Source organism: Myzus persicae, unplaced genomic scaffold (genome assembly GCF_001856785.1).
Source record: "Myzus persicae strain clone G006 unplaced genomic scaffold, MPER_G0061.0, whole genome shotgun sequence".
Classification (NCBI taxonomy): domain Eukaryota; kingdom Metazoa; phylum Arthropoda; class Insecta; order Hemiptera; family Aphididae; genus Myzus; species Myzus persicae.
The window spans coordinates 1,432,812-1,448,891 of NW_019100802.1; the positions used below are offsets into that span (position 1 = coordinate 1,432,812).

The window sequence follows — 16,080 nt, forward strand, 5'->3', positions numbered from 1 at the left end:
CCTTAGACACCTAAAATCTCTTAACATTACTTCCAACCTAACCTCGTCTCTATGCTTTATTAAATCTGAAGTGGTCATCAAAATGTACTTAGAGACATAAATCAACTATTGAAAAATCTATTGTCAGATAACTTATTACAGAATGCACAGTTAGAATGAATTGTTTTCAACCCAAAAACACCCAGTTGTACACTGGGCGGATGAAAGCATATTATATAAGGTTTTATGTCTCGTTCAAAGTACCAATGTTTAAAATGTATAAATGATTTGTTATTCACTTTTCATTTTATAAACCAAATGGAAGTATATCATATAGCACACATTTAATTCTTACTTTTTGAATTATGAGCCTGTTATTGTTTCATCATTAATTATGTAAAATGTACAACCATACCTATAATGAGTATGCAAGAGTACTGCTCAGCAACAATATCTTGTCACTTTTATCATATTAATCGTTAAAAGTATAAAGAACGAGGAACTGAACTGTAACATCTACAGAAAACTTCAGGTAATACATCTGTAGCATAAGAGCTCAAACGCTCAATCAACGAGAAAGACATTAACCCATGCACCTCAAGTGTTAGACCTCATGTTGCACGATATACAAAAATGAATTTTAATATTACATATATGTAAGCATATAATAAATTTAACATAAAATATAAACCATTCCATTTATTATAAAAACATATATTAAATATTACAAAAATATTAAGTATACATCCTTTTTTATAATTAAAATATATATTATTTAAGTGGTTTTTGATTGCATTTATATTAATTTTCTAACCACCAAATGTGTAGTACACAAATATCACAATATTTAATTCGTCATTACTGTTGATGGGAAATCCCTTTGTAAGTAAATGTTGGCAAGAATCAGGTAATTAATTCGATTTTTTATACCACTTGGTTGTGATATGTTATTTATCCAAATCTCACTAAATTTTAGTTTAAAATAGTAAAGTATAAACTTAACATATTTAATTAGTATTTAACTTAATACAAATTATTCTAGTAAAAATAACATCAAATAAAAACGGTATATGAAAAATTAATGTATATAAAAATTATGCACAAAAGAATTTAGAATTGAAATAAAACATAAATATGTAAAAAAGTTCTGAAATGTTTATATATTAGAAGAAAAAGTGTGCGATTAGATAAAAAAAAAACAGGAACATAATAGTTAAAAAAATTCCACACTAAAAAACTTTTAACAGTCAAGACAATATAAATACAACATTTTTAAGTTATATTAAACACATCCATATTCATACCAATTTGTATCTTCTTTCGTTAGAAGTGTTTTACTGGACCGCACTGTTGAATTATTACTACTATCCTTGATTTCATCATCGGTAGTGTGAGGTAACCTAAAAAATATATTGTTTAAGTCTACAATATTGAGAGAGAAAATTTAATTTTTAACACAGCAATAATATTTTGTATTACTTCTGTTCATTACGATATAACGGAGTAAGTGGTGAATTTGATAATGAATGGCTAGCTATAATAGATCCTTCATCAACATCCTTCAGTAAAACACAAAAATAAACATTCAAGTTACATTTTTATTTACATAACAATTTTAATTTGTATATACTAGTTATTACGAATACATATAACTTAAGCCGTTTTCTAAGCTTATAAATGTGTAAGCAATTGTAATTGTACAATCAGATATAATACACTAGTACAGATCAATACATTCTTCTTATAAATTATATCTTTGATAAATCTCAGACTTATTTTTCAAGTTGAGTAAGAAAATGTTTGATTAAGAGTTTGCCTACACGCATTAGTTATCTCCTTTTTATAAACGCATAATATAGAAAATTGCACATTCTGAATAATTAATTTAACTGTTACGTTAAATTTTAGGGTCGATTACCAAATGTAGGAGTAACCATATTAAATGGACATTGGCATAGATTTTTTTTTATATTTTTATTTTAAAGTACGTATGAACATTTTAAAATCAACAAACAATTAATTATTTTAAAATTCAAATAATTTGCTTTTAAAATTAAAATACAAAAAAGACAGTTTAACAGTTCATTGCTTGTTTGCCACATGTGACTGTTTACATTAAAATTGCCATGAGACAATATTAAAGAGGTCACTTTTTAGCCAATTTGAGTAGGCGAACACTTTATAAAGTATAATATATAATTATATCTTAGACATACCATAAGTCAGCAGAGTGAAATTTTTTTGTGATTATTTGTGTGAGATGAGGATTGTTTAGTAAGATAAAAATATAAAAAATAGTACGATGATTTTTTTCATTATTTTAATTTCCGTAAGTAATTTATAACATTTTTAATATTATTTATTTAATTAATTTTAGTGTTCTAATTAATAAATACTTTTTGTATCCATTATCAACTAAACACTATTTCCAATTAATAAATATGACTATTTTCACTTCAAACTTACTAAGAATTAATGAACAAAATAAGCTGTAACAGCAATGGAAATGTTTAAATTAAACTTAGTTATTAAACAAATTAAACGCCTCTTCATATTGTAAAATACAAAGAATATGATAATTGATAAACATAACATACTGGAAATTAAAAGCAAGAAATATTCTAACCTAATTATAACATTTTTATGATCAAGCTCATTTGATCTTTGGAATTTGTCCCTGAATAAAACAACTAGGTACTTGATTTAACTTGCTCAAATTGATCATTTAAATCACTCACATAACCTATGATTTTATCTAACACTCTCAAGCTTCAAAAGAGTATGAAACAAATACTTTTTATATTAGAGATAGTAGTAACCCACAGATACAATTTAATGAAATAAAAACTGCTATATATATATGTAGCTAAAATTCTAAAAATAAATACATTAACTTACATTTTCTTCACCAGACAGATAGAGAGTTTGACGTGTTCCTGGAGTTCCTAAGCTGCTTAAATTGTCAGAGTATTCTAAGACAGACAATGTTATTATACTATTAATAATTTGTATCTATAACACAACTTTAGGTAATACAAATCTAACCTTGATGATTTGATTGGTTGTCATCTAAGTCTAAACTTGTATCCGAATCTATCCCTCTTCTAGCCATATCTTCATGCCAAGACATACGACTCTGAAAAAAATTATAAATTTTATTTATTTTGAAATAACTAATAATTATACACTTTTAGAATTAAATTATCTGCTCTAATCTTATCACAAAAATTGTGATGCATACTTTATAAGAGTAACCTCAGGCGGTAGATCAATTTGTGTCTGATTCCTTCAGACCATACACCTTGATTAAATTGGTTATCGTGACTTTAAACAAATAGCTTTGCTGTGTTAATCTTGGCAAAATGCAAGCTATAGTCCAGCCATTGAGAGAGTACTTCTGGGTGGTGACCAAAAAACTCTCCTTTCTCACTCATTCTCACCACTAATCCTGCCAAAATGGTGGCGATCAGGTGATAGAGTGGGAAAATATTTGGGTACGAAACCGTAGAGCTTAATCATTTTGATGAGCAAAGGAGTAGAGCTCTCTCAGTGGCGGAAGTATAGAAGGTTGTTGGAATAATAAAGTGATGCTTCTTGAATACGGCACTCAGCACATATTAGTCACAACAATTTCAGACGTCGTGTGCAAAAGCCACTGGCGAGAGATTACTCTTACATAATACAGATATTACACTTATTCACACAGAAGGATTAGATCTATAAATTTATAGTTTCAATAAATACATTTTGTTTACCTTATTCATCAACTCAGTACCAGCTTTTTTTACTTTTCTGATCCAAGTATATCCAAAGGTTTTTCTAAATATTTCAAAATTAAATTAATTTAAATAATTACATTGAACTATTTGATATTGATAACATTTAACATTACAGATTATTAAAGAAGTATAAAATAAAGATATATTGTAATCATTAATTTTATGTTATAATAATTTCTCAAATAATGATATAAGTTATTAATTTGTTTTTAATTACTTCTTTGTAATACTGCAACTATTAAGTTTTCTATAATGATCCATTATTTTTTCTTCAAGTTTTTCTTTCTGACGGGATAAATGATTCAATTTATCACTAAAAATAAAGTAAAAATAAAAATAAATTATAATATTTTATGTTATAAAGTGTTTTAACAAACGTGTTATTTTTTTCTTCTAAATGATATTGTTCTTTATCTTCTAGTGATTGAGTTAAAAGCTCATGGTATTGTGTAATCAACATTGTAACATGTTCCATCAATGATCTTCTATCTTCTACAAAAGTACTAGTCATTTGTTGAAGTACCTAAATGCAATATAAATTTAAATTTAATAATTGTATGTTAATAACAATTTTGGAAAGCTATAATTTATTACCATATAGCGAGCGTTGGAATCTGTTAATTTAGATTTAAGAGACTCCACCTCTTTTTCATGAACTTCGACTAATTCCTTGGCATCCATTCCATTTCTAAGATCAGCTTTAAGTTTTTCATTTGCTGTAAATAATGCTCTAAAATCATCCTAACAAAAAATAAATCAAAATTTGTTGAGTTACTTTTAATATAGAATGAAATTCCTACTTTTAATTTAGCATGTTCAGCTGGCAAATGTTTTACTGTATTTAATTCTGCTTTAAATTGTTCATTTTCTCGTTTAAGCTTTGTCTCAACACTTTTCAACTGACTTAATTTTTCTTTAAGAGAAAATCTGGCTTCTTTGAGATCATTTTTTAAGGAGTCTTTTTGTTTTAGTTGTTCTTCATATTCAATTGTTAATTGATTGTGTAGTATTTGAAGTTTGGAAAAAGCAGAGTTGGTTGAATCCAATTCTTTTTGTGTCTAATGAAATTATTAAACCATTTATATAATATTTTTTTTATAAATTTAAATATTAAATTACTTCTTCTTTTTCTGCAGCTAGCTGAGTGTTTGCTAATTGCAATGCAGTATGTTGACTATTGAGTGAATGGACTTTGGATTTTAAAGTTGTTAAATCAACTTCCATTTGAGCAACATTAACAGTTTTTATTTCATGACACATATTAGTATCTTTAGTGATTTTCTCCCTTACAGCTTTCACTACTTCTGGACTTGAAACAATTCTGTAAAATTGTTTATAAATAATATTTATTTAATATAGGTACTCAAAAATATTTTCTACAATAAAAGCTCAAGATATTAAGACAATTTTGAATATTGTTATTAATAAACAAAATCAAATTAAAAGAAATTATCAAAATTTATAAAATTTTCACATATGTTACTGTGGTGAATGTACTCATATTTTGAGTCAGATTTTTACTTGCAATTGTAATATTAATTTTTTAAAGTTTGTATATTAATTTAAGTGTAAAAGATAAAATATTTTTTTATTATATTTTACTTGTTATGTCTTATACAATTTTAAATTACAGTTATATACAACAGTTTTTCTTACTGATCTAATACGTTTTCTGGTTCAGCTGATTGATCTAATGCTAAACCTAATTTGTCTAAGTTTTCCATTATCTGTTGTGATTTACGTTTTTCTGATACTAAATCATCTTGAACAGCTTTTGTAGCTGCCACTTCGACAGTATATTTACTTTTTAAATCGTGAAATTCATTTTCAATAGCACGTAAACGATGAATTTGCTTGTCATTATCTTCTACATTTTTATTTAACACTTCTCTTTCTTTTTTTAACATATCTATTTCACTTATTAAATTATCTATCTCTTCTAATTTATTCTAAAACAAATAACAAAAAATACAATTAATCAAATATTTAAAACTACAAAAAAAAAATTTGTAGACAATGTATGAAGAAGTAAGTATTCAAATGTATAACTTAAAATGTTCAACTGTGGTAGATTATTAAATTCAAAGTATGATTCAAAATAAATTTCAATATGTCTAATACAAATGAATATTGATAAAAATATGAGCTTTCAAAAATATTTTTATTATTATTTCTTCAATGTTCATGAAAACTACTAATAAATTTCAAAAAAAATTATTCATTTGAAAGTCAACCCTATAATCAATACGCTCCCAACAAGTGAAGGTGGTTTTAAATTTCAGTCTCAAAAAGAGAAAATAAAAATAAATATTAATACCTAGTAACTCTAATAAATGATTCAAAAGAACAGAAATTGTAATATAAAAATTAAATATTAATATAATTTTGAAAAATAATAGGAAATTAAAATATTTGAAATGTTAAAGGATAAAAATGTACTTACATCTAATGTTCCTTTTAATTTTGATATTTCTTTTTCTAAATTAGTATTTTTCAACTCCAAACCTTGAACAAGATCAGATTTTTCATTGGTACGAAGTGAACTGTTTTCCTTAATTTCTTTTTCCAATCTTTTGTTTTCTCTTTTCAAACTTTCAAATTCTTCAGCTTTAATCTATAACATTATTGATAAATAATAATGATTTTTAAGAATTTATTTTAAAAAAATTATATACACTCACCTCAATTTTTATTTTTAACAATTCATTAGTTTCCACCAACTTTTTATATTCACTCTTTATATTAGAGAGATCATTTTCAATTGATTTACAGTGTTGATTTAAACGATTTCTATTATTTTCGGATTCTTCCAGCTGTAGAAATAAGCATTTAAATATCTCCATTAGTATATAAGTGTCACAATAAGTTTAGGAGTCAACGTAATCACAATATCTTCAAAATTATTAAATAATTTTTTTTAAACAAATTGCATTGAAAATGTTAAGTATGGAAGTATCATAGTAGAATTATAATTAATATTTCCATAACTATAGCTTATTGAAGTTTAGAATAGGGATTTCATGAAAATATATGGTTAGGTATGTAAAATATATATCAAATTGAATTAACCTATATATTGTACACATTATTTTAAGACCATTTACGAAAATAATACAACATAAATATCATTTTTGAATTCATTACCTGCAATGAAAGCAACTTCTTATCTTTTTCTAGTTCTAATATTATTTCATTATTTTGATGTCTTATATTATCTTGCAAGCATTCTATTGTTGATGTAAGTTTTTTATTTTCCAATTCAAGTCTTAGTGCATGTGATTGAGCACTAGTACTAAGTTGTTCACATAAACTATTGTCTTTTGAACCTAAAGTGTACATATTATATTAAATACAAAAATGTGTTTACCTAAAAATAAAAAAATTATTTTCGTAGTAGGTTATTATTTTATTAATATAAGCATATTATGTTAAAACATGTTTAGACCCTTATTTTAGGTTGCTTTAAAAATTGATTAAGCTAATAACTGAATAAAATTTGATGGAACATCGTGGGTCACTAATTCATGTTTAAGATACCACTGTCTAACTATTGACTTAGTAAATATCTAGTTGTGATTGTTCATGCAACCCGGCATAAATATATTTAATTATTGAATTTAAACTATATTTCTGGTTTTTGAAGTATTTTTCCTTAATATTTAAACACAATTATAATTACTATCAGTTTCAATATGAAGAATGATGACACACTTGTCAATGTATGCAACTAAATATATAAACACCTAATATTTTCTTCTAAATAATTTTTTTTCCTAAATGGAAACTTTTATTTAATAACATTAAAGTAATTAATAATTTAGTAACTAAATGTCCCCATTCAAATAATATCATACATAATTATTTATCGAAATGGTATAATACTTGCCAATATGATCAAAATAACTATCATTGTCAATTTCTTTGTTAAAGCTTTCATTACATTGAAAAGATTTATTAAGTAGATCAAGCTGAGCATTTTCATTAATAAGTTCATCAATTTTCCTCAAGTGTGCATCTCGTTCTAATGCCATGGTATTAATATTTTGTTTAAAATGTAACAATTGTGATTCCATTTCTTGTAATTGGGAAGCTCTTCTTCGAAACTTAACAAGTTGTTCTTCAAGAGTTTCTCTTGTTTCCTGGAGAAGTAAATTATTTTGTGTGAGCTCTTCTTCTCGAGATTTATAATAATCCAAATCTTCTAATTTTTCTTTATATTTTTTTATTTCGATCTCCAGGTGTTCATAGTTGGATGCTTTTTCGCGTAAAGCATCTACTTCATCTCTATATGCTTTTGCTGATCTAGCATCTACTTTAATTTGTTGAAGCTGAAACACAAGAAACAGACATAATCATGAAAATGAATGAGGAATTATATTTGTTTATTTAAATAGTTATGTACCTCTTCTTTTAATTTAACTGCTGTAAGATTAGTTTGTTCAAGTTCTTCTTTAGCTTCGGCTAACGCTTCAGTTTTTTCTTCTCTATAAGAAAATAAAACATTAATTTTTATTTTTATTTATAATTGTTTTTTATTTTAAGAATATTTACAATTCATGTCTAAGTTTTCGAAGCTTTGCTTTCCAATCAGCAAGTTCAAGGGCATAATTTTGATTATCACCACTAGAACTAATAGATATGGTTAAACCACCAGCTTCTAAAGGTTTAGAGTTAGAAAAACGCTTTTCTTCTAACTCTGTCCACATCTAAAAAAACATTTTCAATTAAATAAAACATATTGTAAGAAGTAAACAAATATGTTTGTTATTATGCCCTATTATTTATTAACTAATTATAAATGCAATAATATGTTAAAATTTCAAATAATGATCAAAATGGACACATTTTATTAATGAACTATTTGTCAATCAAGATAAATTTAAATTATTGTGTACCCATTATATCATATTATAAAAGTTTGACTATACTCTGTCTAAGAACTCAATTTTTTGCACATTGTAAATACTGCAATTGACACGTCAAGAACTATATGATCGCACAAACACCGCGAAGTTGGTGGGAGATGCAGAGCACTGATGTAAATCGGTCGACAGACTGACTATTCTCTTTTGAGACAGAATATAAGGTAGTAATCATTTATTTTAACAACTATTTCAATTTTAAATTTTAAATTGGAAAGAAATATTCGAAGAAGAGAATTCAACTTTAGTTGATACACTCTAATATACAGAAAAATAGTATTTAAAATGTACACCAAATATATACAAACACTACATCTAATATTACATTAAGTTTAAATTTTATAAAACTATTTTCAAGGATAATTATCTTTAGAATAAATATTTCAATAACTCAAAAACTACAAATTAAAATTTTGATTTAGATACATCAACACTTTCAAGAAACCCATCAGCTAAATAATTTTCAGTAAAAAAGGGAAGTATTCATTTGAAAAATTGAAAATTTTAATGCTACAGTACATAAAATATCAGAAATTTAAAAATATGATTTTCAGGTATATTTAAAAATTCAGAATTCTATAAATTAGAATTTGAATAAGTGTTTTATTAAAGGAAAAAAATGGAGATGAGCATGCTAAAAAAATCACCCTGTATACTGCATCCAGAATTCCATTTGTATAGATGTCTGAAATCTGATTTCACTTTCTTAATCAGCAAGCAAAGAAAAAAAGAATATATCTATACATTAGATTTATACCTAAATTTTTTTTATTATATTGTAGCATATTCTTCTTAGTTACCTGAAGGTACTGATCACGTTCTTTAACCAATTGCCGAATATGAGAGATCATAAGGTCGGTTGTCAATTGCTCTGCATTTTCTTGAGTAATTACAATCTGTTGACTTTCTGTTATCTATAAAGTGAATCAATATTTATTTAGTTATACTTATTATTTATAAATAAATAAACAGTTTTTAAAATCAAAACATTGTATTACTTGTTTTATATAATGTACAAGTGCATGTTGAGATTCAATAGGCAATGTTTTTATCCGTTCAATAAATGATTCTTTATTTGGACATTGAACTGCACAACCAAGCAACAATAACAATAATAATTTCATATCATCAAAACTATGCTTTGAATAGGGTTCTCGTCCTAAACGTAAACAATCAGGCATTGTCAATATAACCTGTCCCAGTTCTTCCTAGAATAGTTAAAATAGATTCAAATTAAGTACCTATGTAGTACTATGTATTAAAAAAATAAAATTATATAGCTTACTTCATACAACATTTTTATATTTTTCAAAATACAATTAATATTTTGGATTCTAATAGATGGATCATTTTGACCCGAAACAATAGTGTGATATAATGGTTCAGGATCTCTGGAAAACCAAAACATTAAATATCAAAGTTATTTATTATCTATCAATTATAATAGTTTAATAGATTGATAAGGACTTTGATACTTACATTAAAAGTAATACTTCATAAATCAATGTTCCATCAATTAAATTCTCATATACACTTAATTTTTCTGGTTTGTTTAAGCATGATTGTAACTAAAAAATTGTTAAACTATAAATCTAATACATTTTTAATACTTATTTCTAATATTTTTAAGAGCATGCATATTTTATAAGACTAGAAGTCCTCGTCCCTAACATTGATAATGCTTGCGTAACTTAAAACAGGCACAACAAGGTGAAGTCAATTTACAAGTTCATAAAACATATGAATGCACTTATAGGTCACTAAAACCTAGTATGCCGCTGGTATGAAATGTATTGACCAATAAATATATATTAAATACAAGGTGGTAGTCTTGAAAAAAAGACGTAACATAGAACCAATTTTTTTTTCAAAGTGCTCTCAAGTAACCGGGGAATTTTAGTTTTTAAGAACAATACACTGAATTAGTACATAAAATGGTAACTTGATCAAATTAAAGATGGTAGTAAACTAGTAAACACTAAAGACATGATTAAGTAACTGACTCACCCAAACAACTAAATGTTCCTGCATAAATTCTTCTTTTTCTGTTAATGTTATTTCCATGGTTAAACATGAATAATTTCAGAATATGATATATGTTAACAATCTGTTAAGGTAAAATAATCATATTCCTGCTATAGTGCTATATAACCCATACGGTTTATCATTAATTAAACATAATTTTATAAACGACCCAGCACGTAATTTCATAGTATTGCACTACACCCAGTAAAGTATGCGTACATTTAAAAATCTGCAAACAACTTAAACACTAGAACAATTGATAGTTAAAACTATTATAAAAAAGTAAAAACACTAAAAACTAAAAAGTAAAAGTAATTAAGTAATATAAAATTAATTGATAAAAGCAGTAAACAAAAATAGAAATACAGTATGGCAACATAGAGTAACATAACACATGGGCATTTATCATGTTTTTATGATTACAATGGTTAGAAAGAGCAACACTTTTATTAGTCACATGAATTATGGTTGCACTGAGCCACGACTGAATGAGTATTTTATTTTTGAATAATATCCTTTATATTTCATAGATAATTGCTCTAATAAATAATTATTAGTATAAGGTACTCCTCATGAAGTGATGAGAATTTATTTTACTAGAAATTTGTTTGTACTTCCTAAGCAGTATTTAGACATAAAATTGTAGATAAGAATCCCCATTTTTTATGTACATTATTTAGAGGATTTTTTTTGTTGAAAAGATTGGTCGTTAATGTGCAATGTATCCATATTCTATAATTTATTCTCAGTAGTTTACTAATTTCATAGAATAATAATTTCTCAGTGAAATATTACAGTACCCCCGAAATTTAATGAAATGTAACCCAAAATACAATATTTCTTATCACAGATTATACAGGAGGCTATATATACAGAACATCGTGTGATTATTCTGTGTCTAAACTATTGAATATAAATAAGTTCGCAGACTTCTCTAGTTCAATAATCTATACAAATCTGTGAGCTTTCATCACCGGGTCACCGGGAACCTAAATTATCATGCTTGATGCGTACCTATTTATTATTTAATAATATAGGTAATAATTTATTTATTATAATTTTGATGTTTCTAATTAGTATCTATTATAATAAATAGCACCTTAATTGTATAGTACCTGACTGATTAATAACTGTTTATTATTTAATAATTATACTTAATGGAGATGGAATAATAAATCGTGGTATAATGTATATCACAATTATGTGGATTGGACCATATTTGTTGCAAGTATACATTTTAAATAATATGCTTTATGTTGTAATTTAATGTTCTAGTTCCAACATTGTTTTAACTTAACAAATTTTATAAATTGGATTGATATTTTACTATAACAGACTAATGCCTAACAATGAACAAAAATGATCCTCAAGGAGAGTAGGTATTATTGGGCGGATTATTGAAGCTATCCATTTTTTTGCATTGTTTGCCTAATTATCAAATTATAATAATAATTCTAGTTATTCTTCATGATGCTGAGTGGTACCAACCAATAATTTCTTATGCTTTTTTACTAATATTAATACCCTAAAAGTGCATAAGTACATTTTTAAAATTCTCTGTAATAAAGGAAACTTGGATCTACAATGAAAAGATTTTAGTAATTAAATATTAATTAAAAACAAAATTATTAAGCACCAGAAAAAATGTTAATTTTTAATTCTTTGAATAGCACCAAACATGTCACATGTAACAACAGTAATAACAAATAATAAATAAAATACCTATATAATATCAGTTTTTCAGTATAAAATTAGAACAATATTTAATACATTGGGATATGTAATATCTATAAATCTTATGCAAGTTTTTCCTTGGGTTCAATCTTGGTGGTCAAGTATTTGTAAACTTGAGGCCAAATTTCATTGGTAGTTTTTCCTGAGAATTTTACCAAAACATTTTGCTCAGCATAATATTCTAAAATGGGTCCAGCCATCTCGGAGTATATTTCCAAACGTTTCTTAACGAATTCTGGCTTATCATCGTCGCGTTGCATTAATGGTTCACCAGTAATATCATCACAGCCGGGTACCTTGGGTGCGTTAAAATCCGTGTTGTAGACTCGTCCACTTGATGCATGTATCCACCTACCTGTACATAGATAAACATCCATTGAAAAGTTTCAATTGAATAATTAAAATTTCATCAAGTTACTGACCTTTAACTCTATTGATGATGATATCAAAGGGCACATCGAGGCTAATTACTACTTGAACAGGTGCTATTTTGAATAGGCTCAGTGCCTGTGGTTTGGTCCTTGGGAAGCCATCCAGAAGCCAGCTGCGATCAGCTGATGACAAGCGATTCAACTCGCCGCCAATAGTTTTTAACATGAGTTCATCAGGCACGAGTTGCCCGTTGGAAACAAATCTGAGTAATAGTAAACACCAACAGTATAGCAAATGCAAGCCATAACCCATAAAAAATGTATAGGCAATGGGCATTACAACTGTAGGCGGAGCGTCAGCATTTCACTCTATAATGTTTAATATGTAATTTAATTTTTCTCAAGCAAAAAGTCGATGGAAATATTGATTCCCTGTTACTACACTTTTACTTTGACTTTTACTATCTCTAATAACTTTAAAGTCCCATCCATCTATGTCTGTCATACTTCATACCTAAATGCAACACTAATTATTTAAAGATTATTGCTTATAACAAATAAGGATCCGTAAACTCTTAAGTGCAGGAATTAAAAATTATTTATGCATACTATTATAAAATTATAGATATAAAATATCCAAGCATTTGAGCTACAGCCCCTAATTTTATTAGGCCCGTATTGTTGTATAAATAAATAATGAGTACACGGATACGGAGTACTTCTTATCGCCTATTATTCATTACCTTCCTATATAGTATGGCTGAGTGGCTTACTTGTTGACTTGGGTGCCTAAGTCAGTCTTTTCTCGTATCATTTTCCGCAGTAAATCACCACTGGATATATGTAACATGTCAAAAGATTGGACTATCCGTTCTGACACAGTTCCTTTTCCAGAACCTGGAGCACCCATGATCAGGGCATGCAGTAGTCTTTTCGTCAATGACATTTTTTTTCTATTTGGTATCTATCACTCAGACCGTAAAAAACTGTTACAACGACTTTTCTGTTGTGGCGTAGATTTTCCGACGATTGTCTCAACAAATTTATCTTTTGGCACTCACAATTTATGTCCTATTGCAAAATTGTTGCTACCCGGAAATGTAATTAATTATATATCATATTATTAGTGTATGCATAGATTAAAGTGTAAACTATTAACGGATTGCTCAATTGCTGTATTGCCGTTATCGTTTGTAAACGTGCGTACCTGTTGAACATTCGCCCTCCAAAATTATGTTAACACGCCGATCAGCTGCTACTATAGAAAAAATAATATAGTTGATAATGGTACAGAGTACAGACTACAGAGTAGATAATATATTACCACATAATTATTAACTATTCTAGTCTTCATGGACTATACAAGTTTCAACAGCATTTTTTCTATGAGCCATACCAAATTGGTGAAACCTATTCCGCCTATTTTGTGCTATATCTGTCTATGGCCTATGCCCTGTCCCTGTGGCTACGATAAGGTAAATTGTACATTATATACTCAATACTGTATAATATTCTTATCTATCAATGTACCTACTACAGTAATCAGTCTGTAGTAGGGATGCCATACGTCCCATATGTCCTGACGGCTGACACAAGAGAAAACTAAAAAAAGTCCCAATCTTAACTATAGTATACATTAACAGTTTTTCCAATTTAATTTTATAAACTGACGTTCTTATTGAATTTATATTTTTTAATAAAAAAATACATTGTTTTAATTAAAAAAATTATTTGCATTTGAACTTTAATAATTTTTATTTAATAATGTAGAAACTTTAAAAACTAAAGTATAAATATACCCTCGGAAAAGTTTAAAAATATATTTGACTTGTATTCCTTAGGAATATTGTTATCTTTCACCGACATGGAAAGAAAGTCCTTTAACTAGCTTAACTATATCTCAATCATTTACCAAAATACCAAATCAAATATTTGGGGTCATTTTTATCTTTATATTTTCTACATAAATTATAAGTATTTATTATGTTTCTAATTTTGTTATTAATAATGTTAAACGTTATACAGTGGACGTCTCTTATAATACTCACATTGGGACCAGCACAAAGTAAGTCTTATAACCGAATGAATCTTATAGGCGAATGGGAAAAAAAATTAATTACATATTTATGAATTTTATTTTACTACATATTTTTCTTTAATTGTAATACTCTAATACATATTACATATGACATACGTATTATTGAATAAATTAAAAAAATTCTGATAAAAAAATTAAAATTACAATACATGTAAAAAATGATTATATGCATTAATAAAAAAATTATAAAAGATGTATGTATAATGTACCTATTTATTATTTATGAAAAAAAATTGTGATTTTGTTTTTTTTTTTAGTTATCAACTAATATTCTGGAAGTATATTGGAAAATGTGAAAGACGATACAATTTGTTAGACATACACACATAATAAAGCAAAAAACATTAATTTATTTCTAAATTTTGACCAAAAATGTTTATTTTTTACCATTTTTTATTTTACAAATTATAAACAAATTTTTTGTAACGTATTTGGATACGTCCGGGCCGTTTCAGACAATTTTGAGTCTAAGCGACTGAACCTTATATCCGTGAGTCTTATAAGCAGCGTCCACTGTATTTATATGTTTGCTTAAATAAATAATATGTACTAATTAGTAACTATTTATTATAATATAATATATTTTTTTTTTTTGGTTCATAAGTTTTTATTCGATCTGTTACATAAAACAAAGAACAATAAGGACAATTGATGGTAAATAATATAAGATAAAATAAACAAAAATAAAAATAAAAAGCCCGATTAGACAGACTGCATATGCGTCCCAGCGGAGGAACCTTCGACCATATAAACTAATATAGCATATAATATGGTCGAAGGGAGGAACTACGATCGACGTAGTAAGAATTTTGTTAGGCTAGCAGGTCACGATCAGCGCATACGAATTGCGTCCCTAAATGATATTTTGTCCGAGTTGCGTCCGTGGTTTTATCACGAATTCACGACACAGCCGAGTTGCGTCCGCGGTTTTTTCACGACATATCCGAGTTGCGTCCGCGGTTTACTCGGGGTATTTTTTATCGGGCCATGGGTTTTTCAGCAACTGAGAATATTGTTTGGTGATAAACTCGTAGATAATCTCGATTATCGATATCTTATCTGTAAGTATCACCTTAAATTTATTGTTGGAAATTAATTTTGTTCGTGTTAGCATTAGTCTTACTTCGATACTCCATTTGTTCGACAAAACATTAGCGTTTTATACATTTTAA

The 16,080-nt window shown here is 26.9% G+C and overlaps 2 protein-coding genes across 2 annotated transcripts; both read right to left on the reverse strand.

Moving 5' to 3' along the window:
• Window positions 1-1,164: 1,164 nt before the first annotated feature.
• Window positions 1,165-10,744, reverse strand: LOC111043128 (protein Daple). Its single transcript, XM_022327977.1, has 22 exons — window positions 10,688-10,744; window positions 10,160-10,248; window positions 9,966-10,071; window positions 9,679-9,888; window positions 9,481-9,594; window positions 8,310-8,464; window positions 8,161-8,242; window positions 7,645-8,086; window positions 6,903-7,084; window positions 6,440-6,571; window positions 6,202-6,372; window positions 5,415-5,707; window positions 4,878-5,079; window positions 4,559-4,816; window positions 4,353-4,499; window positions 4,136-4,281; window positions 3,976-4,071; window positions 3,735-3,798; window positions 3,025-3,115; window positions 2,878-2,951; window positions 1,459-1,538; window positions 1,165-1,379 (listed from the first exon to the last, which is right to left on the reverse strand). Exons 1-22 carry the CDS (start codon window positions 10,742-10,744, stop codon window positions 1,262-1,264), a joined length of 3,309 nt encoding a protein of 1,102 aa, XP_022183669.1. The 3' UTR covers window positions 1,165-1,261.
• A 1,586-nt stretch (window positions 10,745-12,330) lies between these two features.
• On the reverse strand, window positions 12,331-14,018 carry LOC111043131 (GTP:AMP phosphotransferase AK3, mitochondrial). The gene is made up of 3 exons (XM_022327982.1): window positions 13,584-14,018; window positions 12,862-13,073; window positions 12,331-12,794 (listed from the first exon to the last, which is right to left on the reverse strand). The coding sequence occupies exons 1-3, from the start codon at window positions 13,754-13,756 to the stop codon at window positions 12,502-12,504; spliced, it is 678 nt and encodes a 225-aa protein (XP_022183674.1). The 5' UTR covers window positions 13,757-14,018; the 3' UTR covers window positions 12,331-12,501.
• Window positions 14,019-16,080: the final 2,062 nt, after the last annotated feature.